The 26,403-nt window shown below is 35.6% G+C and overlaps 1 protein-coding gene across 1 annotated transcript in view; it reads right to left on the bottom strand.

The window, feature by feature from the left end:
* Positions 1–281: 281 nt before the first annotated feature.
* Positions 282–26,403, bottom strand: part of SPEF2 (sperm flagellar 2) — a 62,496-nt gene continuing 36,374 nt past the window's right edge. Inside the window, exons 22-33 of the mRNA XM_014953978.1 lie at positions 25,382–25,519; positions 22,890–23,050; positions 21,980–22,163; positions 21,056–21,203; positions 17,970–18,086; positions 15,270–15,408; positions 13,748–13,977; positions 4,669–5,861; positions 4,356–4,573; positions 4,061–4,269; positions 3,850–3,973; positions 282–3,745 (exon numbers count right to left, since the gene is read on the bottom strand). Coding sequence (XP_014809464.1) covers positions 3,370–3,745; positions 3,850–3,973; positions 4,061–4,269; positions 4,356–4,573; positions 4,669–5,861; positions 13,748–13,977; positions 15,270–15,408; positions 17,970–18,086; positions 21,056–21,203; positions 21,980–22,163; positions 22,890–23,050; positions 25,382–25,519 — 3,237 coding nt within the window. The 3' untranslated portion in view covers positions 282–3,369. The remainder of the gene's footprint in view (positions 3,746–3,849; positions 3,974–4,060; positions 4,270–4,355; positions 4,574–4,668; positions 5,862–13,747; positions 13,978–15,269; positions 15,409–17,969; positions 18,087–21,055; positions 21,204–21,979; positions 22,164–22,889; positions 23,051–25,381; positions 25,520–26,403) is intronic.

Here is a 26,403-nt window from a genome sequence, read left to right as displayed (position 1 = left end):
TCTAATTATTTTGATACTTGTCTTGATCTGCATCATGATCACTAACTCATCCTCACACAGTCTACACTGGCAGTTGATGAGCAGTTCACAAATACCGATCACACATATGTTCTGTGTATTGAATACCTACCAACCTTTTATTTCGCTGTGCGTTATTTTATTAAATCATAAATATATCTCTGCTCTTGAATGCAAGTGTGTGTTATAGAATGGGAGGGAAAACAAACCATTGTGTGTTAAACTGTGAAACAAAATTGAATTGCTTAAAAAGCTTCTCAGAATTGGCGTGTCGGAGTTATAAATAGCTCCATCAATTTTATTTTAAAGAAAACACAAGGTAAAAATTAGTAAATGCAACAAAACCTCTTTGTTTTTAAAATAGGCATGGATTTGCTTATAAGCAAATAGAAACTTCAAGGTTCACGCACAGTCTTAAAATGCAAAATTATGTACATCAAAATTTAACAGTCTTTTTTTTAGAAATGGATTTTGCTGGCTCAGTGAGGATTCACTGCAAAAACTCTGCAGTAACAACAAAAAACATAAAATAAGTTTCAATATTTTGAGAAACAAAGCAGATTTGGTCAGGTTATGATCAATTCTGTAGTGTCAAAAGAGTAAATTTTCAGATTACCTTTGAAAGCAGACACAATTCATGAAATACCAGAAGGACTTACTTATATTTCTTCCTTTATACAGACAAACATTGTCATTTTGGAAAGGCATAGCTAACAAACTTTACTCTTTGAAGTGGAACAGTAAAGGAAAACTTGCTAAGTTTTATGAAGAAAGATTTAAGTGGTGGAAATATTAAGAATGTGTTTGAATACTTATTTCATAATTTCAGTATTAAAAAATAAGTTGCCAATTTTAATTAATAGTCTAGAATCTCTGTAGACTTGTTTTTTCCTCCAATTAGGAAAATGATGAGTAATGCCCTCAGCATCTCTTCACACAGCAGAGAAATTGTACACATATATATGTTTGGAGAGAAGCTGCATTTCCTTCCTAAAATGAATTTGAATTTTGTTTTTTTTTTTCTGCACAAAATTCTAAAATATCCTCATGTCACTTTTTGTGAGGCTAGATGACTTCAGAAGCACACCTAAAAAGTATTTGAGGGGCAAGGAAATCAAAGAACGCGAAACAAGAGATAATATCTGAAATGAAGTCTAAAACATTAATTGCAATTTTTAGAATTTTGATTTGATTGTAGACCATTCTGGAACATAGTTTTTGGGTAGATTTGACATTAGTAGATGTAAGCCTACTGCAAACATGAATTATTGAAAGACATTTAAGCACTGTCAGGTGATCTGCAGTGTGTACCCAGTTTTCTTCCTCTGTGGTAAATGTGAAGAAACAACCCTCTTTTTCACTCAGAACTAAGCTAAAGACAGGTAGACTTAATGCTTAGTGACACAATTTAGTAATAGTTTTTATCAGAGTTAGTTGATGGTTAGACTAGATGATCTTAAAGGTCCCTTCCAACCCAGACAATTCTATCTTTCTTTCAATTTAATTCAGAGGTTGCCAATACTTTAAAATCATGGAGAAATGCTATGAGAGGGCAGACACACAGACGGTGCTGAGAAAAGAATACTGGTGTGTAGAAATACATTTAATTAGAAAGGCTAACAAGCATTTTGGAAAAAGAATCAGAATTCAGAAAGATTTTGAAAAACTGGAGAGATGGTCAAGATCAGTAAGTAAATTTCACAGATTGAAGTTCTTTGAGGAAACACATTGTACAAATTAAGGCAGTTATTACATTGCTGTTGCAGTTATTCCATTCTGCTCTTGGACATGCAGGAGACACATTTTCCAACTTTTTCTAATCTCATCATAGTTAAAATCTTTCAATTTGAAAACTTGAAGGGAAAAACAGTATTACATGATTTAAGAGAAAATCCTTAGAATTAGCAATGCCACATACCTAATAATGTACCCTGTATAATATATATCCTGTTGCTTATTAGGTAAACTATAACTAAATATTTTTGTTATCTGATAAATCACAAATGAAGATATTTCAATGCTGGATCTTTTATAATCAACCAGATAACACACAGTACTGATCTCTTCTTCTGATGCCTATAGGTTAACTCTACTTGAGCGCACTAACATCCCATAATGAGGTGTGCATTCAAAACCTACTCTATTTCTGACACACTATCTACAGCTGTAAATAGCAAGAATATTTATGCAAGATACACAGAAAAGGACTATATATCTGTGTTTGTGTGTGATTTGTGTCTAGCATATCTTCTGCAATTACATGTTTTGCATTGAAAGTAGACAGTTGATCTTGATTTAAAAAAGGTTTGATTTAAAGGTGAATGACCTCACATTGATTTCTCCCATATTATTTCTAATTCATCTTCATCACTGCTGGGATCATTAGTGATTTCACTTTAGCTATTTTTTTAATATAAATCATTGCTTTTTTCTTGAAAGTAGAAATATATTCTGCTGGTATGCTTTACCTTAGTTGGAAATTATCAAATAGAAAGCTGCACTTAAAACATGTAAAATTATGCAATCATGAAATCAAATTCTTCTCTGAACAATTCTCATTCTCAGGTCCTAGACTAAAAATCATGATACAGCATTCTTACTGCAACCCTCACAGACATTTTTACAAAGAAAAAAAAAGTGGTTCAAGCTGTGAAGTATATTAGTCATATCCTGGTTGTAAAAATATTTGCTATGTGAAGACTGATTTGTGCAATTAATAATCAGCAATGGAAAATGGATCTGCTCTGCCTCTGTAGGACTGTCTTCTGAAGGACATGTCTGACAAAAATCTGTGACGGGTCATGTTAAACCTTAACCACAAGAGAATAAAAAGTAGCAACACATACAGATATGGAGAGAAGGCATGACCCAAAATTCATAGGCTACAGAGGTCAAGCAATCATTTGAGAGAAATGATGCATTGATTTTCCACACATTTATCAAAAGAAAATCAGGGTTCCCAGAATCAATGAAATTTCTTGAACTATTAAGGTTGATAGTACAATGATAGTTAACTCCAGTGGTTATAATGTATTATGACTCAGCTAAATGCAATAAACAATCACACAGAAATTATGAGTAACGCCCCCATCCACATGTCACCAAGGTGAAAATGTACTCCATTATTTTTGTTCATTGTCTTGAGATTTACAGAAGCCAGGTATGGAAGGGCAAATGTAAACGTCTACTGGAGATTAAGCAGTGAACATAAAGAAAACCCATATTTTAACATTATAATACATTACTTTAAAAAAAATACAAATTTTACACTTGTTAATCCTCCAAGATAGTGTGTTAAAGTGTCCATGTATGTTACATGAAGATTGTGAAATAAAAACTAACACTTTTCATCTAGTCACTTCCGCAGAGACTCTCCAAATCAAACTCAGAGGAATAATCTGGTCTTTCATTTGTCATCGTATCACATCCCTGTAGTCTTCTATTTCTTTGCCAAGTAGCATTCCTCAAATGAATAGCTTTCTGGGGGTCAAATTTTTTGATATCTGGAGAGTTCATCTGAATTATCATAAAATCCGTCACACTTTCAGGCCTTAGGTTAGAATGCAAGTGCATCATGGTGAGTTTCATTTGACTGAAGCCTCGCTCCGTTTCAGCTGAGCTTGCTGGCAGAGTTAGGATCAAATCTACCAATGTCAGGATGTTGGGATACTTCTTCGAATAGTCTGAGTTCACTGTATCCCATGTCAAGGTTTGGATGTTCTGAAATCTAAAAAGCATTATGAGAAATATAATTATAACTATCACTAAATGTATTTCCATAATCCTTTTGAGAAAATCAATAAAGAGACAGAAATGCAGTTATCTTATTACCTGTTATACAGCTCTAATTTCAACATGCTCCATTCAGTTTCTACTTCACCTATTTTCACACTAGCAGCTTCTAGTATGACTTCATAATGTTTAGTCAAGACAGATACTTCCTTTTCACCAAATTCTGTAACAAAGGCAAAACAAAAATATTATTATGCTTTTAAAAGATTTAGAACATGCACTTCAAATAGCCACTATCACAGTTCTATACCTTGTTTCATTTTGTCAGGCCATAGTTTAAAACTTCCAATAGTAGTTGCTCGCAAAACATCTTGACTTGCATCGCAAAAACAATCACGTAGCCTCTTCACCAAATTGCTTAGTACTTTGGTCCGTATTGCTGAAATATTTCCATTTCCAGCAAGCTGGTAACCATGAAAGTGCTGAATGGCCTCCACCAGGCGTTCCTTTGGACCACCTCTGAAAGATACAGAATACAAAAAGATATATAATACTCTTTTATTATATCCCAAGAGATCATGGTTCAGTTGTTAGAAATGCCAGACCTTGTTTGATACATGTGGAGTGTTTCCAGCGTCGACTGCACAGTTGCAAATATGTCTGCAATGGAGGAGTTGTGATCTAGAGTAACTCGTGACAGAATGTTGAGGACATTGATGACATCCAACAAGAAGTGAGAAAACTTGACTATCTCCATTCTCAGAAGGAGTTGTAGAAGGCCTTTGACTTTTTGCCAGTTCAAGGATCTTGAATCTCTTTCAATCTAGAAATCAATATAGAAAAAGAAAGCATCAGATATGTGGACCAAAATTAGACTTAATTTTTCCTGAAGTTACACCCAAATTTTAGAACATTTACCTTACTCAGATGTAGAACCATTGCAGGATAACCTTTAAGGAGAATTTGTAGAGCTGTTTGTAGACGAGGAAGCCACTGGGAGCCTCCGATGCGAGAAGGAATAGCTGGGCGTAACTTAAGGGCTTCATATGTGGCTTTGAGATTATTCTTATTTAGAGGTGAGTTGTGATAAAAGTAATACATATTTCTCAAGACATTCACTAAGATGTTGTATAGCTGAATATTTTTCAGTGCTCTTTTGTAAGCCAGCTTTAGGCGGTGAGCAAAACAATGCACAGACTGTACACAGGGCTGAATTTCCCTCAGAAGTTTAGCTACCCCACTGTTTCGCCCTACCATGACATCTGTCCCATCGCTTCCAAATCCAACTAATTTTTTTGACCAGTCCTGGCTTTCCAGACTGAGCTGAAGATTTATTTGTAATGTTTCCTCAATTGCATTTTTTACAGTTGAAGCATCAGTTTTGTGAATAGGTCGAACCCCAACAATCTGGCAATAGACTTTCCCTTTATTTGCAAAGCGTACGTAGACAACTGCAGCTGCTTTGAGCATACTGTCTGTGACTCCATCACTAATAACAGAGAAAAATTTGCATTTCTCCAGTTTCTCTTTCAAAGCTCTTCTCTCTACTTCAGCAATAAAATGTATAAACATTCTTGCTGACTTGTCATTTCTAAACACAGAACCAATATCCACTCCTTTCATATCATCCAGTTTACACATCCAGTCAAGGTCTGTAAAGGGACGACCAGATTTAGCAATAGCATGGCATGTTCTAAAAATATTTTCTACTCTACCCAATGTTATTGAGTTCATGCTCTTCAACATCTGCTCAGAAGAAGCTGTATCTGGTGAAGCAGTACTGGCAGCTTCCATGCAGGTAGCCCAGGCATGAGCTTCACTAGTCTGGTGTGTATTTATATATTCAAGTTTGAAGTCATCAGTGCCAGAACAAAAATTATGAATGTTCTCCCCCAAATCCACGTTGTGCTTACGACATGGTGCACAAAACATTATTCCCCTTTCATCATCATATTTTAACCAGGAGTATTTTGTTAACCATATTTTTGGAAACTGGCGATTCTTCTTTGTTCTCTGATGTTCCAAATCTTTCTTCTCTTTCCCTCTGTCACCAACTTCTCTCTTGCTAGAAGAATTACTCTTGCTTTTAAATTGCTTCAGTGCTCTTATGGCTATAATTTAAAAAGAAACAACTAAATATAAAATACCTTTTTTTACATAAATTACCAAATGTGCTTTTTTTCTTTTTTTCATTCACATTTATTTTGTTAATTTGGGACTAGACTGTGACTTGAAAGAGCCATAGAAAAGAACAAGGAAAACTGAGATCTACTCTTAAATTACTTGGATGCTACCCAGGACCCTTGTAAAAAGTGGTCAGCTTTGACTCCAATTTCCTTTTGACTGCCAGAATTTTTTCAGAATATGCAACCAGTAAAGTGCAGCAGCATCAATATCATTTTTGAAATAGAGAAAAACAGAGTTAGGGATTGGAATTCAGATAGATATAATGTCTCCAGAAAATACTACTGAAGCCACAAACCTATTATGATCCCCCTACACCTGATATTAACAGAAAAGTTAACTTGGAGCAAGTCCATAGATATATAATCAGATACCTGTTACAGAATGCATAACTTGTTTACCAGCATGTGTAGCTGACTTGATCTTCTTAAAATATATTTATCTGCAGAATGATTCTATTACTGCTTTGAGAAAGAGGAACAGTATAAGCTTCACATTTTTTTCTCAAAACAGAAACATTCTTAAAACACTGAGATTCTTGTCGATATTATTTTCCCAAATTGTTCTCAAGATGGTAATTAATTTTGTGGGAGCAAATGCCATAAGCTGACATTTTTGAAAATTCTATCACTAGAGCTTATGAATCTCCTACTTTTGGCAAGTAATTTAATGATTCTCTTAGTACACTGTTAGCTTAAGGTCATGACTTTGAAAAGAAAGCAGTCAAGTAATGAAGATAAATTCCATGCAGAACTGGGGCAATGAAACTAGAAAGCTATTCACTGGGAAACAGCAGAAATAAAGCATTGAGGAAATGACCTAAGAACAATCTGACTCCTCATCCTTATTGTGATGTGTGCGTCAACAGGAAAAAATAATGATTACATTAAGTTAATTATAGAAAGAAATGCCATTTCTGGTGCTTTAAAAGATCTTAAGAAAAAGAGTTCTTGTACCCCACTCTTTTCTATTTTACAAGAAAGGGCAAATGTTCATCTATGCATTGAACAATTTTGAGAACTGTTTCTTCCTATTCTCATAAAATTGACAGTTTGTCTGCTCCATTCTCTTCTGAGCATCCTGGAAGGCCATAATATTAAAAATTGTTAGGAACATGCAGTTTAAATACATTTCCACTATGAACAATCCTTTTAAAGAACTTTACATCTGAGGTAGCAGTTGTGGTCCACATGGACAGCAAAACCAACTAGACCATAGAAGCTTCTTCTACGTGCCCAACTACCATGCCCAGGACTAAAAAGAGAGGAAGAGAAGCATTTTTAACATACTGGAAAGATTAAAAACCTTCCCTTACATTAGGCAGCCACAAAACCACAAGAAAAGGTTAAAAAGAGATGGGAGGAAGCGTTAATGGATCTGCAATTGCAGAAGTCAGAGGGTGGAAGGGACAAAATAGTTGTAACATCTCTACAGTGCCTACTGCTGCTTAAGGTGTATGGGCACCTGTACAAATTTGCTGTTGATTAGAAAAATGGGAATCAAGAGTAGTTTCTGTGAGCCACTGCCAGTGATAAGATTCCTTGCAAGATAGACCTGCAATGTTACCAACATTATCCAAGTTTTTAATTTTTTTTATTTCAAAACACAGGGGTTAAAACTCTTAGAAAAATATATTTGGGACATCATGTGTTTATAAATGATCTGTTGTATGTTATATACATGTAATATGTATATTATGTAATATAAGACAGGTTATTCTACAGTGTGTAAGAACAGTAAAAATGTAATTAAGAGGCATAAATCATCAGATCAGCTCTATAATCCATCTAAACTATGATTATACTCATCACAAATTATCCCTCTGGGATATTCTTATCATGCTTCCCTAAGGAAACAAAGCTTTTGCAGTTTTTGCAGTTGGGTTGCCTATATATCTCCACATCTGTCTGTCAGTTCTCCCTCACAGATAATTTCAGAATGGCCAATTTGAACCTAGTTTGTCAGTACTGTGGAGTTATGAAGGTCCTATAAATTTCTTGCAGATCAGTATCCAGGTGCAGGAGAAAGATCTTCATAACACTCCCACTGAGGAAAAAGCAGGGAGATGACCAGCTCCTATCCATTCTGTGGCCAAGAGGTGTAAATCAGCCTAAACTCAGTTCCAGACCACACACAGTGCGTCCTGGCCATAGCTGTTCAAGCAAAACATGTAGGTAAAATGACATGAAAGAAAGCCAACAATTGTTGGGGTTTATTTTTTGGTTTGGTTTGGTTTGGTTTTTTTGTTGTTTGTTGTTAGGTTTTTTTGGGTTTGGTTTGATTTTTTTGTTTGGTTTTTTTTTTTTTTTAAATGAGGCTAACAGACATGGAAAGGAACAGGAAATGGACTAGTGAGAGGAAACTGGGAACATGGGAAAGGCAGGATTTGTTGCAGTGGTATAAAGAAAGAGCATAGAATACAAAAGGAAGCCAGCCTGTACTACTTATGAAGCAACATCTTTTTCACATACAAATATATCATCAATGAAATCAAAAGAAAAACTAATGCAGAAAAAGCTACACAAGGTAGAATTTTTTTTCATTAAAACCTATTTTTAAAGTATCATTCACTGATATACAAGGTGGCATTGACAAGCATTTATATGTGTTTCAAAAAGCAGTGCAGAAACATAATAAATACATGCAAAAAGTTAAATAATGAAGAAATTAAGATTATGACCACAAGTGAAACTGAAAACAAAAAAATAAACATTCAAAAAGGAGGATTAAGAATGACAGCACCATAAGTGTACACTAGATGTATACCCTGTGAACCAAGACTGTGATATTTTAATGGCACATAAGAAATAAAGATCAATAGCCATGGCCGTGCCTCAGTTATAAGGCACAGATATACAAAAGAGACTATTTCTTAATGATACACCAGTCAGCACAATATTTTCATACAGGCACCGTATGAAAATATTTCCCTAAGCTGAGGAACTGTAGTAAAGATTCAGATTATAAATTTACACAAAATATGAAGAGATTGTAAACCTACACTAGAAATGAGAATTATGTTAGCATTTTATTCCTTTTTCATCAAGTTTTACCAGAACATTTAAAGAGCTTTCAATTTCCCGCCATTTGCACTGAGAAAAATGTTTCCATTGCAATTTCTGACTAGAAGTTCAGACAAAGATCTATGCAATGCTATAAGGGATGAATCAGTGAAATAAACCCTGAGGTTGAATTATATTAATCTAACTTTAGTAGTCTAAAATTTAATAATATGGGATACTTCTGTCCTTAGATGAAAAAGACAGGAGTCTCAATAGTATGATTAATTCCCCCAAGATATTGAGATACTCATCACCCCCTGCAGATTATTTTTACTGTAAATTTACTTCATTCATTCACTAATTATTACTGATTCTGCTGTGCTATATGTCCAATCTTCCCTCATTAGCAAGAATTGAGATTTTAAATTTAGAATCACACGAAGTAAGATATGCCTGCAAAATGCAATGAAGGGAGAGTTCCTCTGTCATGCTGATTGAAATTTTAGTACTTGTATATATATCTTCAAATATATATATACCAACATGTTAAATATGTTTCATAAAAGTAGCTGGATACATTGATTTTAAATACCATAGGCAAACAGTCACAGAATTCTGAAATTAAATAACATACACGATTTAGTAAGAGACATAAAAGAAGGTATAAGTAAGGCAGTAGAATTACCAAATTTTTCATTATCTGTAGGGAGGGGCGTTGTATCTATTCTGGATCTCTGATTAAGGGGTTTATATCCCAAAAGTCTAGGCATTATCTATCTATATTATTTGTCTAGTAAAATTTACTTCCTCTGTGTTCAAACTTAACCTTGGTTATCTTCAAGTTTGAAAGAAGCACTTAGAGAAAAAATATAGCCTTAGAAAAGATAAGTTAGAGATGACAAACTTATTCCTATTCACACATATGGACATCATTCACTATTCATATCAAAGTCAGGATTACTATTGTAAATTCTTGAGTTATTTCTTCAAATGTGCTTGGGAAGAGAAAGCATAATCTATAGCCATTATTCAGTGTCAGCATGTAATTCTGAGTTTTTCACTCAACAAAATATTCTATTAAAAAGGTAAAATTTCAGCTGAACTAGGTGCACACTTTCATATGCCTATCTGTTCCAAATCTACATTCCAGATGTATTAAATTAACAATTGAATTAAATTGAATTAAAAATAGTCATGTTCATAAGAAGAATATAGCGCAAAAGGGATTCAAAGAGGATGAGATCTAATAGAGGGTTAGTATTATTTTCTTGGTAAGAACAGAATACATCCAAAGAGACTGTAGAAGAGAAAAGAAAAAAAGTGAGTGTTAGTAGCTCCATTTAAGACCTGCCACAGTTATTTCTATAAAAAAGCAGCACAGTCTCAAGGCAATGTACTGAAGCACTGTTAACAAATTGATCAAAGGAGTTAATGAAACTAAAAAATACTGCAGAGCCACATTGAGTTTGGGCAATGACACTTGGAATAATAAAAAAATAATAATTTAAGTATTTCCTTATCAAATGAAAGACTGTGTCAGCAGGTAGGAAGGTCCAGCATAGGCTGTTTTTTGTCCATCGCTGCTTTGAATGGTGAGTAATGTGCTTCCATGGAGAACCAAGTGTGCAGGTTAGAACAAAGTTGTCTGTGATGAATCGGCAGTTCTTTAAATACTTTAAATTCCTAGGAAACACAAAACTGTTTACAATGTTTATAAGATTTCTTTTGCAAATACCAAAAAAAATTTAAGTATATTGGCACTCCCAGCTTTTGCTTTCATTTCAACAATTTGTTAAACATATCTTGAAAAGACATCCTTCTGACATTTACCAAATAGCCTGTGAGAAAATGTTTACATGTTTATTCCTTCCAACACAGTAATTTCTCCTTTGTTACTCTTTGTTTTGCCTGGATTTCTAGGTAAAATTCTTCCTCATGTAATCTCCACAATGCTATAGAAAATAAGACTAATATTCCATTTTCAGAACACCATCAGGAATTTTGCTATTTACATAGTACAGAAGATTGGTAGATTTATTCTCTTTAGACTTGCCCTGTTGTCTATGCCTCCTATGCTTGTTTAGATGGTTTCCATTATGAATGCTCAGAGGACTGCCCAGGCAAGTAAGAATTAGAAGACTAAGATGTTTGACAGAAAATCTAGATCCTTTTAGAGGTTCTCCAAGACAGGGATTAGTTTGTTAATTTTTTGTGTCTTCTTTAGAGCTGCGGTCCATCATTTTCACTGCCAGCATGCTGGGTGCTTTAGCGTTTTTCCCTTTTTTGCTCAGTAAGAGCCTAACTATGAAGGAGGTACGTATTTTCTGTTGAGTGTTCTATTGAACAAAGGGAGACAGAAGGATGTGAAATTTTCCTGAGGTTTTTGGAGAGGAAGGATGTAACTCTTTCTCTGGTGTCTCTATAATGAAGGGGAGTGGTTGCCTTAGGAAATCTGGGATGTGATTTATGCAGTCTTAAAGTGTGTGAGAGAATGGGAAGAAGTATTTTAATCGTGACTTGCACAGCTTGTGCTTCCCATTCTAATTCAGCTATCAAACTACATCTTCACTTAGTAGCCACAAGACAGTAGAAGAATACTGTTGCATGTGCTTTGCGACCTTATTTTAAACAATAATTCCTTACTGTTGTCCCAGAGAACAAGGAACAGCATTCTTAATAGTCTGGTGACTATGAAGTCAATATATTTACCTTTTTGGATATTTATGCAAGTCTTCTTGGGTCATTGTAGTGAACATATTTTCACCAAAAGGACAATATTGTAGAAAGATAAATTTTTCATTTGTCTTCTTGCTAATTGTTACTAATATAAAAGGAAAATAGTTGTTCCATGTTAAACATGCCAAGAATATCCAAGTTTGTGTTAAAGAAAATTTTTTTTAGTTTATCTTAATGAATACATGATTTAAAAACAAAAGAAAACCTTTTAAGTGGAATGACCAGCCATACTGGTGTCTGTGTTTCACCTCCATGGCAATACCTGATAATTACAAATGCACAGATTTCTAGTTTCACATGGCATTATATATGTAATACTATCTGCTAAACTAATCTCTGTGGAAGAGTTTGGAATGCTTACACATATCCCCATGCTTGTACACTATAGATAAGATGATATGCATCTCTAAAGGAAAACTGTAAACATCTTTCTGCCTAAACTGGGTTCATACTCAAAAGGCAATTGGAATTTCTACATAAATATACATGAAAAGCATTTCTGAATAAAAAATTAAATGCAACTTCATTGGACTTTTGTGGTCTTACTACATTAGAAGAGTTGGATCCAAAATTCTAAGTATATGTTTACACGTTGTATTTCATTATCTTAGTGGCAATCATTAAACTTATAATTATAATATGGAACACTGGTAGTAATGAAACCCTCTGCAAATATGTGCTTACCAACTTTCCATCTCAGTTTAAAACTGCCTTCCCTAAATGATTGTGCAACATTTATATGTAGGAAGTTATGTAGGAAAGTCTTTTCAAGTACCCTAAGCCTAAGGTTCCCATAATTTGTGGGTAGGCACACAGTAAGTGCATGTGCAAAGGAAAAAAACAAAACATATATGAGTTAACATTTGCAAATCACCCAAAACCACAATGGCATACATTGGCTTGAAGAATATCATCATAGAATCATATTGGGTTGGAAGGGACCTCTGGAGATCATTTAGTCAAAACCCCCCGCCAAAGCCGGTCTACCCAGAACATGTTGTTCAGGTACTTGTCCAGGTAGGTTTTGACTATCTCCAGAGAAGGAGATTCCACCAGCTCTCTGGGCAGTCTGTTCCAGTGCTCTATCACTATCACAGAAAAGAACTTCCTCCTCACATTTAGGTGGAACTTATTACACTCAAGTTTGTGCTCATTTCCTCTTGTCCTGTCACTGGGCACCACTGCAAAAAGACCAGCCCTGTCCTCCTGACACCCTCCCTTTAAGTATTTGTATGCATTCATTAGATCTCCCCTAAGCCTTCTATTCTCAAGACCAAAAAGACCCAAGTCCCTCACCTTGTCCTCACTGGAGAGATGCTCCAGGCCCTTAATCATCTTTGTGGCACTTTGCTGTACCCTCTACAGCAGTTCCCTGTCCTTCTTGAACAGGGGAGCCCAGAACTGGACACAGTACTCCAGATGGGGCCTCACCAGGGCAGAGTAGAGGGGCAGGATGGCCTCCCTCGACCTGCTGGCCGCACTCTTCTTGATGCACCCCAGGATGCCATTTGCCTTCTTGGCCCAAGGGCCCATTGCTGGCTCATGGTCATCCTATTGTCCACCAGAACTCCCAGGTCTTTTTCCTCAGAGCTGCTCTCCAGCAGGTCAGCCTCCAACCTGTACTGGTGCAGGGGGTTATTTCTCCCCAGGCGGATGGTAATGGTTGATGGTTATACTACAGAATAATTTCTTGAAAATATTGATTTATTTTAAAATGTGTTTTAAAATAGTATAGTTTCAGTGTTGACTATGCTATGAATTTGGAAACAAGTTAAAGACTTGCATCTTTAAGCAAAGCAAGCATGACAAGTAGCACTCTTGAAAACATATAACAGAGACACTGTCTGTGTACAGAGCCCATAGAAAAGACATTGAAAACTTTCAAGTGGTCTGGTGTTTCACATTTTCAATATTCTACACTATGACTTTACTTTTATATGTAGCAGGATCTTTAATTGTAGTATGATCTTTAACAATATAGGTAATTAATGTTTAGTAGCTCCCAGCAGTTACTTTAAATTATAAGTAGGTAACTAACAGCTCTTTAGGAGTGAAAGGGAAAAACATGTTCTTACCTTTAGGTGCCACCTGTAGAAACTGCTTATGAAGTGTAGTAAGTTGTGAAATAGTTAGAGTACCACTTTCAGAAGTCTCTATTTTTGGAACACGTGGTGGAGTAACAGGGTCAGGAATCACTTTTACATCACTGCTGATGAAGAAATCTGTTTCTTCTAAGGTAATTTCATATTGGATTTTGCTAGAACTCTCAATATGATGTCGTGCAACCTCAATCAGCTTTTCAATACTGTTAAGTGTAAATGCAGAAAACAATGAGTATGTTTAATAGACAATGTTAATAGCTTAGGTTCAAATTTTAATGTGTTTGTACTCTGACAGCTTTCCTGAAGGAAGAATTACAAATCCTCTCCGTGAATTCTGTACTCAGCAAAATCATTATGAAGCGTACTTCTTCTCTGGCAGCAAGAAATCTTTTGACTGTGGTAAGAAACTTATATCAAAGCAGATCTAAGCCACACAAAGAGATCTAATGGAAAAATATGAAAGAATGATACTTTGTTTCATAAAGTTTGTAGTGGTGGACCATATATGTTCCATCTGTTATTATCCTTTAGCCCATTTCAATGGCTTGTCTTCTGCTGTGCCCATAAATCCCTGATGTACAAAGCACTTTCTAGAGTAGCATTGTGGTGGGGCATATGAACTCCCGTTTCAAGTGTAATGAGTAAAATTTATATAGGGAAAGATGTCAGCTATAACCTTCTACTAGACATAGGTTTGGCCTAGGTTGTGTCAGGTCAAAGGACATGATGTTATGCAAATATTGTGGTTTTGGTAGTGTTTGTTGTCAGGACAGCAAATAAAATTAGCTGGAAGGTAGAGAGGCTCAGCCTCTTTGAATTATTGCTTGTTAGAGCCTTCACATCCTACATTCATGTCTCTTGTCTTGGCCTTGCTGTGACATGGTTCAAGTAGCACTGTCCTGGGTATGCTTCAAAGGTTAGCACAGGCCAGAAACACTTTCCAAAAAACAAAGCAACCCCTTTCTTTTGGAGAGTAAAATCCTTTAATGATATGGACATACGCCATTCTATTCCAGATGGCCTGTGTCACAGAGTGATTCCAAGCACATTTAATTTACCAGCACAGAAAAACTGCTAAGAATTTTTTTTAATGGATCTTGAAAATTTTGAGAAATGTAATACATTTCTGTGTAAAACACAGGGAAGAAAATAAACCCCAGAATCCAAAGAGAAAAAGCCACTGAAATGATATAAAGGCATCTACTAAATGAAATAACTGGTTGTCTGCTGATGCTTGTAAATCTGCTAAATCTGTAGTCTAGAAAAACAGCAGAATGGATAATTACCTTTACCGCTGCCAGCGGTAAAGGTAATCATCCAAGAAATGAGTTATTATCGTTCAGGTTTTTAAGATAAAATTAAATTCCAGTTTATGAAATGAAATTATTTTCTACATTTTTTCCCGCAAGTATTCACTTCTATATAAACATCTATCTTTACTAGCATAATCTAGTTTGAAAAAAAGGGTTCCTGTTTAAAATTTGACATATGTTACCTGGACATTTCTGCTAAGAACCTGGATCCAAGCCACTTTTCCATATCTTTATAAGCCTCTTCTGTTTTCTTTGTTAGCTCTTCAACACATGCTAAAGCCTTTTCTTTTATGAGATCTAGTCGAGATTTTGCAGCTACCTCTGTTTAAATAGAAATGTCATTCCTCAGTCATAAGCATCTAGTTTAACATGTAACCTGGTTTTAGGCAGTAAAATATTTATTTAATTTCTTGTATTCTTGAACAAATTATTTTTCAGCATCACCCCTATTGCACCACTTTTAAGAAAGTGTGTCTTCTTTAACCATCAGAATTCACAAGGTAACCAATATCTCAATAAAACTAATATTGAGGAGCAGAGGGTGTTTAAGTAGACAGTGACATTGAATCATAGAATCATAGAATGGTTTGTGTTGGAATAGACCCTAAAGATCATCGAGTTCCAACTTGCCTGCCATGGGCAGGGACAGCTTCCACTAGAGCATGTTGCTCAATGCCCCATCCAGCCTGGTCTTGAACACTTCCAGGGATGGGGCATCCACAACTTCTCTGGGCAACCTGTTCCAGTGTCTCACCACTCTCACAGTAAACAATTTCTTCTTAAGATCTGACCTAAATCTCCCCTGAACTCAATCAACACTAACCAGCAACAGAGCTAGAAGCTTAATGATGCAAAAGTGAGTACCCTGTTATGAATAAATTTTAAAGAAACAACATCTAAATCATTATGTACATTAATCACAATAAAGGTTAGCTCTTCTGTTTCTACCCTCCAGCCCTTTAAAATTTACCTCACTGGTTTTGCTCAAAGCTTCCACCATAAGACTGTTTTATACCCTAAAGCTCAGGTTGCATTAGAGAAGAGTTTGGTTAGTGAGTACTAAGAAAATAATTCACCTCTACCAAAATTATGCATAGAGTATTCATATGAAACTTTTAAAAACATTGAGAATTTTATGATTTTTGGTCTTCAGAATCGAAAGAACTGAGAAAAAAAATAATCAGTTTCTCCCAGAGTGGCTAATACTTAAAAAAACAGGAGACAAAAAATTCCAAAAATGGGAACAAGTCAGAAATGTCCAAAGCGAAACGGATGCCAACTCAATGAAAAAACAGCTAAGGTAGTGTATTGAGAGATAAATGGAACAGGCATTGAAAGACATTCAAAGCCTTACAAAAGGAGAGTAAGAAAAGAGTATTTTATTTGATGGCAAAGACGTAACAGTAAAGAATCTAAGCAACCAAAAAGTTGGTCACCTTTCTTTAATACAGTTTAAGGCTGCCTTATTTGTGACTTCTCTACATTTTCTTTGATCAAAGACTGCTATCAGTTTGTTGCAAAGTAAGGGTATGATTTTTCTTTGTCTCCCTGCATTTTCAGAAGAAGGTACTGCACAGTCCATTGGTAAAGTTGCTCTCTTAACAGTAGCAGAATAAAAGGCAAGGCACTTTGATGCAATAGAGAAACAGAATATGAAATCAACATTAAAAACTGTATAACCAAAAGCACAAGCATCCAGTTACCATATCTGCAAGTGAAACTACAATCCTCAAATGTACCAGCTATGTGCCTGCGCAATTATGAAATATAGCTCAACATATTTAGTCTTCTTTAGATTCTTATATTGGCTTTTTTGTTAAGATGAAAATGAAGAAATCTCAAGAAAACAAAACACATCAAGGAATCACTAAATCTTCATACTGTTAAGATCTTCAAAGTTACTACCATTCCTCTACTCATTATCCCAAAATCTTAGAATATTTATTCCTAAACTGCTTTTGGCTTAAACCATGTTGAATAGGGTAGGTATACAAGCATTTGGTCCAGTGTGGACCTAAAGAAACCTTATTCATTTACTGCTGTTTGCCCTCTACTTTCCATAACAAATGGAAAGTCAGCAAAAAGTTAGCCTGGCAAAAAGGTAACATACATGATGATGGGCTTGCCAAGTGTTGCCAAACAGAATCTCTAACAGCTAGGTTCGATCTTCTCTTTAATGAGAAAGAGGTCTTTTCTTCTAGTCTAAACCCATCTTCAAAAAAGAATTTCAACCTGTTTTCGATTTGGGACTTCTCTTTTTCAGACATCCACTTTTGGCTGCAGTTGGTCGTTATTGGGTAAGACAGACAAAGAGAAAGAACAACTCAACAATACATAGTTTTTTGGAAGAGTCTGTCTGGAAAGGAGTATGCAAGAATAAATAAAATCTGTGTCTTGCTGCTTGAATCCCATGTGTCTTCAGGAAGAGGAAATCAGAGAGAAGAGCATCAATGAACTATATAATTGCCAGCAAATTCTTTCCCAGATCAAAACATTTCAAATATTGAATTCAATTCAATTGAATACTGAAGAGGGGGCTAACTAACAATGTGAAACTTATTCTCTTATGATGAATACTTGCTTAGTCATGGAAAATGAAATGAAATGAAATGAAATGAAATGAAATGAAATGAAATGAAACAGAAGAGAACAAAAAGAAGAATGAAAAACACATTTCTATTTTAAATATATTTCCCACAAAATCATTGATGATTACCACCCTAAAAAACTTCCTGATCTCTCCAGACACTCCTTTCTCACCCCTTCTTTTTTTAACTTATCCATCCATTTTCCCTAGAGTTTCTACTTAGTTTCGACTATTAAAATACCCAAATTGGGAGTAACAACCACCCCCCAATATCAGTAACCAAATAGTAACATACCTTCATGTTTCAAGGCACTGAAATATTCTCGCTTTATTTTAAATGTCAGTTCTTGTTTCTTTACTTCTTCTGGGTCCATAGAAACTGGACTGGCTTCCCCAGTTACAGTAGGTGATCCTGGAGGAAAATAGAACTCTCTCAGTCTTTGGGTTTTGCTGATAAGTTTCTGTATCCATACGCAGGCACTCAGAAGACAGCACACTTATTAAAACGAAAAATGGCACTTTTCACCTTACTTGATGTGACTATTTAAGAGAATACAAAAGTGGTAACTCAGGTGTCTTATGTCAACATAACATACTTAGATTTCTTCAAATAGATTTACATCTGCAAGACATGCTAAGATTAACTCTGCATAAAATTACTCTAGCATATACAACTGTATTAAAATTAGTTAAACAATGTCAAAAAATGTATTTCTGAATAGAAAATCATGATTGAGTTGTGATCATGTGATCATGTGAATGTGTCTCTGCTGTGATCCTAGGTGGTCTAAATGTCCTCTTTGACCCTAAAATATACTAATTTATCCCAACCAGCACATAAATAAAACTCTCTTGAATAATAGCTGTTCCTTCTGGAGCAAATTCAAGTTTAACAAACTGTAGTAGAAATGCTATGTAAGTGAATATCATTGGTTATGATCAAAGCAGTAAAAAGAACAATAATGCTATTTTAAAAAAATCATACTCTGTCACAAAAAAAAGAGAGAGGTATGGTATTTCATGCCACTCTAAACCATTCTCTTAGCTGCTTTTGCAACTTGTTTTAACTTACATATCTACGAACAGACATTGTAAAGGTATATTGTCACGTTTTTAAAGATTGCATGAAATTCTACAGTCACAATACTTTGACTGTTACTCAGAAATATTAAAATATTTGTACATGCTTTGTCCTAGAAGAAGAGCTGATGTAGCTGTTACAGAAAAAAATGACATCTGCATGATATATATAAAAAAGCAAATGGTCAAATCCAGAAGTGATAAAATTATATATGATAAGTTGTATCACTCAGTTACTAGCCTTTAGCTGTGTCCTAGGGAATCCTTCTGTTAGAGGAGCTCAACAGGAGCTTCTGTTAGAGGAGCTGAATTTGGGATGAAATCAAAATTGATACTTCAGTTACAGAAACATCAGTTGATACTCCATCTCCTACCATGAAGAATGCACAGCTGAGCAATAATGCAGTTCTGTCACTTTATAGTTTCAGGTAAATCATCTAGTACCTGGTCTGAACGTAAATTTAGTTCCAAGAAGCAATCCACAAACCCCAACCTAGCTGCTTAGCATGCAACAGGTGATAGTTGCTGATTTTTTAATCACAAAGCTTTTCTGGAAATCTGAAAATCTGCTACTCTCTTGGCTAGATTCAGATGCTAAGCACACAGCTAAGGCTCCATGGGGCTCACAAATTAGGCATCCATGTGGCTAAGTATTTGCAGAGCTATACTGATTCACCATACTATGAGCAGAATCAACCATGGAGAGAGCACTGACTACAGTGCAAACAAAATGTCTGTCAAGGAAAAAAAGTCAGCTGCTTTATGCATTTCTCTCTTGGAAATGAAGTACCCACAGGACTTGAGCCCCTCTCTTGCTATGTAGAATGTCTTTACCAAAGATACAAATTTTAGGCTACTAGTCTTGCCTCCTGCTGTAGCTATGACATTTTCAGAAATATGTGGAAGTTACTTGAACCACTACCTGCTCGAGGAAGTATTTATGAAAAAAAAAAGTATAAACGGCATTGCATGCCAGGATTCCATTCAGCAGACTGCTTAAATTGCTAGGCTAAAAGAGATAAGGGGCTTTAGGTCTGTTTCCCTTTTGCAAATAAAATTTTGTATTCTCATCTGGGTTGGACAGATTTATTCTTGCCACGCCTATGCACGAGATCATAGAATCATAGAATGATTTAGGTTGGAAGGGACCTTAAAGATCATCTAGTTCCAACCTCCCTGCCATGGGTAGGGACACCTCCCACTAGAGCAGGTTACTCAAAGCCCCATCCAGCCTGGCCTTGAACACTTCCAGGGATGGGGCATCCACAACTTCTCTGGGGAACCTGTTCCAGTGTCTCACCACCCTCACAGCAAAGAGTTTCTTTCTAATATCTAAGGTAAAATCTACCCTCTTTCAGTTTAAAACTGTTAAACCTCATCTTATTGCTACACTCCCTGATAAAGAGTCCTTCCTATTTTTCCAGTACCATTAGGTACTGGAAGGGGTATAACATCTCCCTGGAGCCTTCTCTTCTCCAGGCTGAACAACCCTAACTCTCTCAGCCTGTCTTCATAGGAGAGGTGCTCCAGCCCTCTGAACATCTTTGTGGCCTCCACTGGACCCGCTCAAATAGATCTGTGTCCTTCTTAGGTTGGGGGCCCTAGAACTGAACAACAGTACTCGAGGTGGGGTCTCACCAGAGCAGAGTAGAGGGGTGGAACCACCTTTCTTGACCTGGCTGGCCATACTGCCAGGATACAGCCCGGTATACCCAGATCTGCCTCAATGGGAGTCTGCTCTTTTTTAGGACTACATATGACATTAGATTTTATGTTCTTCATTTACACAATTTTACAGTTATACATAAAAACGATGGACCTTGATAGATCCATGCTACTGTATGTCTGATAAATTAATTCCAAAATATCTTGGAGTACTGGATAATTTACCCATTCTATTCCAGTACTTTCATTCTAATATTTGAAATATTTTGACTTGTAAGTGGAAAGTAGGCAGAATTTAATGGAATTTTATTTAATTTGATAAACTAGTTCTAACCATTCAATTCCAAAAGAGCATTTAGAGAAAAATTAATGTTTGCTTTCTAGGTTCTACTTAGAATATTTACTCCTACATAATAATGCTGACAACACATATGATTAAATAAATGCAATTGCCATTCAAAAGCCTCTGCACTCTTTCATCACTACTAGATTTTCACATTGATATGTCACATTCGACATTTCAAAAGACAAATAAATCCAAATTAAATATCATGGCTTACTCTTTTCTGTATTGCAGATATATTTACATTTCAGCAATTTCAAGCACTGCTAAAATAAAGCTTGCATTTCAAATACCTTTTTTTTTAGCAGCTGGTTTGGGAGAAACCTTTTTGGCACCTTTCCCAGCACCTTTCAGTGTCTGTGAAGATCTCCGATCTTTCTCTTCTAGCCGTTTATGTTTGTTTTCTTCCTCCATTTCTTTAGACTCTATTTCAGCTCTTACCTTGACACCACACATAGTAAAGTACATAGTATCAACACTGTGCAACTACTGTTTTAAATATCCTATACTTGCTGAAAGTACTTGCTGAGACATGCACACATAAATAAAACAAAGAACATACTTCAACTAATTAAATTAGTTACATTTTGTTATTTATCAAAAATAAAAGTCTACAGCAATATGCAAGACAGAGAGATAGTAGTTTTAATTCCTGTAACACATTACCTGTGCTCTGGGAAAAAGTGAGAAATGTAAGAATTAACAGTACGTAAAGCAAGAGTACAGTTACACTGTAAGGGCACAGAAATGTACTTACTTTAAAATGATCAAAGAGAAAAGAAAAAGCAAACCTAAACCCCAACCATTTGAAAAGTCCACCTAATTCACTTTTAGCTATGTATAAAACAGAAGTTTTGAAGTTGTGAAAGGTTTGAGCAAACATTGCAGCACAGAATAAAACTTGTCCTTCTTCTAATGATTCTATTGAGGGATAAGGGGAGACTTTATCATGGAAGAAGTAGAAACATAGAGTTCACATTCGAAGTGTTTCTCCCAGTAATGGAATGAAAGGGTCAGTTATAAATACAGAGGTGCTGATAATTCACAGATTCCAACATTTTCCTCACAGAAACATATTCAATGGAAATATCAGTGGTGGAGCAAGAGGCATGAAATTGTGATGCCCAGTGTGAAGGCTGTGCGTTTAGGCTACCTACTGAATGGGAGGCTTTAACTGTGCAATCTAAAAATGTTTACATAAATAAAATATTCCTTACAATATCTGATACTGCTGTTACTGCTGTTTGCCATGTATCAGTAATAAGATTTTCATCTTTCCTAGAAGTGGCCACTCCATCTTCAGAATTTTCATCCTTAGCACTCTTCTGTGGAGTTCCCTTGCTCTTTGACTTGGTAATACTTATTTCTGGTGAAGACGCTTTCCAAGAAACTAGAGGAATCCTTAAAAATAAAATATAAGGCATAACTCACACCCTCTTCTATAAAAAGTGTTAATTTATAACTTCATTGGAGAATATGTTAAGAGAATGAGCATGCTATTTTCAAAAATTGCCACAGAAACAGAAAAGGGATGAACTTTCCTTATGACCAGAAGTGGTGAAATGTGTGGATGACAAGAAAACTGTCTAGTTTAATTACAGAAGCCAAGGAATGATACTAGATGGATAAAGCTATGTCAAATTACTGCGTGATCTGCCAATATATTCCTAATGGGCTAGAAGCACAGCACCCAGTTTCTAAATGAACTGTAAATATTTTTAAAAAGCAGGTGTCATTATTGATGGGATTTTTGATATTGTGAAACCCATTTAATTATGTTTTAAACTTGTTAATGTTCCATAATAATATTTAACTTATTTATGTAAGGATTGTGCTGGGAACAGTCAGCAACACGGAGGGAAGCAGGAAACATTTCTATAGCAGATTTCTTTCTAAGGCAGCTTTTACAATGTTTTGTAATTCAGGGGTGCATTACTGAAAATTATGTAGGTAAACCAGTAAAAAACCAGGGATAAATTAAAACTCTAAAATGATTCGAGATTAATCACTTGACTTCTTAATTAAAATTCTTATTTCTTTTTCATATATACACATATGTATTCCCACATAGACCCACAAAGCTATCAGTACATTGTGTTTACTGGTTGTATAATAATACATTTCTACCTTCTTGATTCTTTTTGATCTTCTTTCTGCTCTACGTTGATAATATCTAACAACGGGATTCTAGTAAAATTTTGACCATCTTCTGTTGGGATTTTTCCTTCCATTGCTCTGTAATAGTCATGAAGAAGTCTCTTTGTATCTTGGAAACGATCCACTTCGACCTCAAGAAGAAAGGACAGAAAGATTGCAACTCAAAACAAATTTCTGGTATATTTTAAAATATATGATAGCAGAAGCAACTCTAAGTCATAAGAGTTTGAGGGAGAGAAACAAACATAATAATTTTTTTGAAAATTTATAATGTATTCAATGCACACTTCTACTTGAATCTATGATGTCTTCACACTGGTATTTCTAAGAATTAATAAAAATCTTAGTTGTTAGAATAGGAAAAATTATTTACAATAAATAAAGTTTGATGCATTAAATTTAATTACGATATATATTTTCACATGTATGTATTTCTATAATAGTAAGTATACTAGTACCAAAAAATTATAGTGATCTTTCTGTGCAAAAGAAATAAAACACTTAGTAGCATAAAATAAAAAGGGTCAAGCGATGGAGAAAATTTTAATAGCCATACAGCTTTTCTGGACTAAAGAAATCAACAGACTTTACACCCCTAAGCGTCTTGAAGATCTTTTTGTGTGAGTCATCTTGGAAGAAATCAAGTAAGACTCAAAAAACATTTAACACCTGTCATGCTTTGATTTATTGATATAGTATGGTGTTAGTTTCTAACTGACAAAACAGTACTAAATATTCATGGGAAAATGCACAAAACCACATTCACAAAACAAAGGAGAAAACCTTTGTGGTGGAAGCCAGCACGTATCCATAAGTTAAGGAGAAAATATCTTCTAGTATAACAGCATGTACACAGAAAGGTGGAAAGAAATCTGATAAACGGTATTTATAAAAATCTACATGCTCATACAGTAACAGAGCCACCTGGGGAATATATGTAACTTCCCACAGAAAAACCCACAGAGAGCTCAAGACCAAAGAAGCCTATTTTTGGCTGCTTCTCAAACAAAGGCATAACATAAAGATACAGTTATTATATTTTTATTTCTGCAGTTTTAGCATTAATATTTCATTTCTTTGGGGGAGTATATATGAAGTAAATAAAAGAAGTCATCCTCTGGACTGCCATCATACATGCCCATGAAATTCTGCTAGAAGAAAATTAGGATTGCAAAGTTATACATGAATATAAAAGGAGAAAAATAAAATATTTTAGCTGAGCAATATTACTTTAATTTGGCTCCCTTATGAATATAATTTTAAAATACTCAATTCTAGAAAATACAGGTTTAATTAGTCATCCTGGCTCAGTTAGTCAGCAGTTATTTGATATTCAGACCTCTCTCTTTAGGCTGTGGCCTTAAGTCTTTATTTAGGGCACTATTTAGATTTTTTGACAACAGACCTAATAATTTCCTTATATTGCAACTGACTACTTCACACACTTTACTTAAATTACCATAGCACTCATATGAAATAAGAGAGTGGTTCCTTTGTTTAAAACAACATAGAGAACTAAGGGGCAGAAAATCTACCTTAAGATTCTTAGGCCTGATTTTTCAGTCAAATTAGCATAACATGGGATGTGTTTAAAGCATTGTTTTCATCATCATTTCTAAAGTTGTCAAAACTTTCAAAGGATGGTCACCCAGTTTACAGAAAAGCCTGTCTGGTTTAGTCTAGGCTAGTCTGTTACAGTCCAGTCCAGCCCTAAACAAAAATTATGCAGCTAAATGAGCAGTCACAGGGAAATCTTAATTTACTTCAGGACCTGAAGTAATTAATAGTCAGGCTGAATGAGAGGGAAGTCTTAATGGGGGGGATGGGAGAGCCAATTAATTGAAGATGGTCTCTTGAAAAGGTAAGGTATGTAAAAGCTGGGTCATATTTGAACAGATTTTCTCAAGAGCAACAAATGACATCACATTCTCAAAAACACTCCTTGCAAATTTTTTTATCAGTGTGTAGGTAAAATTTCAAGCTATGTTGGTGAAGTTACAACTGAAATAATTTTGTGATGTAGGAAATACAGCACAACCTTAGCAGCCAGTGGGTCTACAACAGGAGTGAGTTAGGTAATTTGTAAATTAATAGCATATGTCAATATGATCATAAAAGGATAAAGAGCTCTAACATTTCTGTAACAAAATTCAGATGATTCACTGGACTGATAAAATTCTAAAAAGTAGCACTGTACACTGTAGGTTGAATGATTTGGGGGTTGCACGATAACAATGGATCTTCCTTAACCTTTTCTGCCTGCCAAACAGTTAAATGTATGGAATGTCATCTACTTTTTCTCTCTATCTAGATAAATTCAGAAGAGGCATGAACATTTGTTTATATAATTCTTAATTCCTCACTTATTTGGAGCCAACTATATGAAATTCCTCTAAGGCCTACGGTCCCCCAAATCTAATTCACTGCCTCTTTCCACTGCAGACTCCGTAGTAGATCCATACCTGCATAAGTGAAAAGAAATGGTTCATTACAATTCCTCTGTGATCTTGTAACCAGCCATCGTTCATGATATTAGTACGTTCCTGCTCTGCTTCTTCCCTTCTGTTATCACAGATATCCCAGAGAAGATCTCTTAGGTCCTAAAAGACAAAATCAAATATGACAAATAACCATGAAAGAAAACTTATTATCCTTTTTCATATTTATTATTAAAAATCACATTTTTTGCCTGTTTGCATAGGGCATCTTTCCATTTGAGGCTTTTTCTATACTGATATAAAAGTCAAAGCCTGGTCATGTTCTTACAGAAAGCTGACAAAGCAGCTTTACAAATGTGCCAGAGAGAAGAATACAAAGATATGAGATAAACATGTAGGCTGCCTTTCTTTCCTCAGGCAGAACAGGTCTATCTAAGCTGGACAAAGATGTGAGAATATGAATAGCTAAGCTCCCAACTGCCCCGACAACTTTTCACTTGAATCATAGAATCATAGAATCATAGAATCATTGAGGTTGGAAGAGACCCTTGGGATCATCGAGTCCAACCATCTACCCTACTCTACAAAGTCCTCCCCTACACCATATCCCTCAGTACCGCATCTAAACGTCCCTTAAACACAGCCAGGGATGGTGACTCAACCCCCTCCCTGGGCAGCCTGTTCCAATGCCCGACCACTCTCTCTGTGAAGAATTCCTTCCTAATGTTCAATCTGAACCTACCCTTTTGGAGCTTGAAGCCGTTCCCTCTCGTTCTATTGTTAATTACCTGTGAGAAGAGACCAGCCCCAACCTCTCTACAGTGTCCTTTCAAGTAGTTGTAGAGAGTGATGAGGTCTCCCCTCAGCCTCCTCTTCCTCATACTGAACAGCCCCAGCTCCTTCAGCCGCTCTTCGTATGATTTGTCTTCTAGGCCCTTCACTAGTTTCGTTGCCCTCCTCTGCACTCGCTCCAGCACCTCGATATCTCTCTTGTATTGAGGTGCCCAAAACTGGACACAATACTCGAGGTGTGGCCTCACCAGTGC

The sequence above is a fragment of the Calidris pugnax genome, unplaced genomic scaffold (genome assembly GCF_001431845.1).
Source record: "Calidris pugnax isolate Ruff unplaced genomic scaffold, ASM143184v1 scaffold178, whole genome shotgun sequence".
NCBI classification, from domain to species: Eukaryota; Metazoa; Chordata; class Aves; order Charadriiformes; family Scolopacidae; genus Calidris; species Calidris pugnax.
This window is presented reverse-complemented; position numbering and strand designations above follow the sequence as displayed.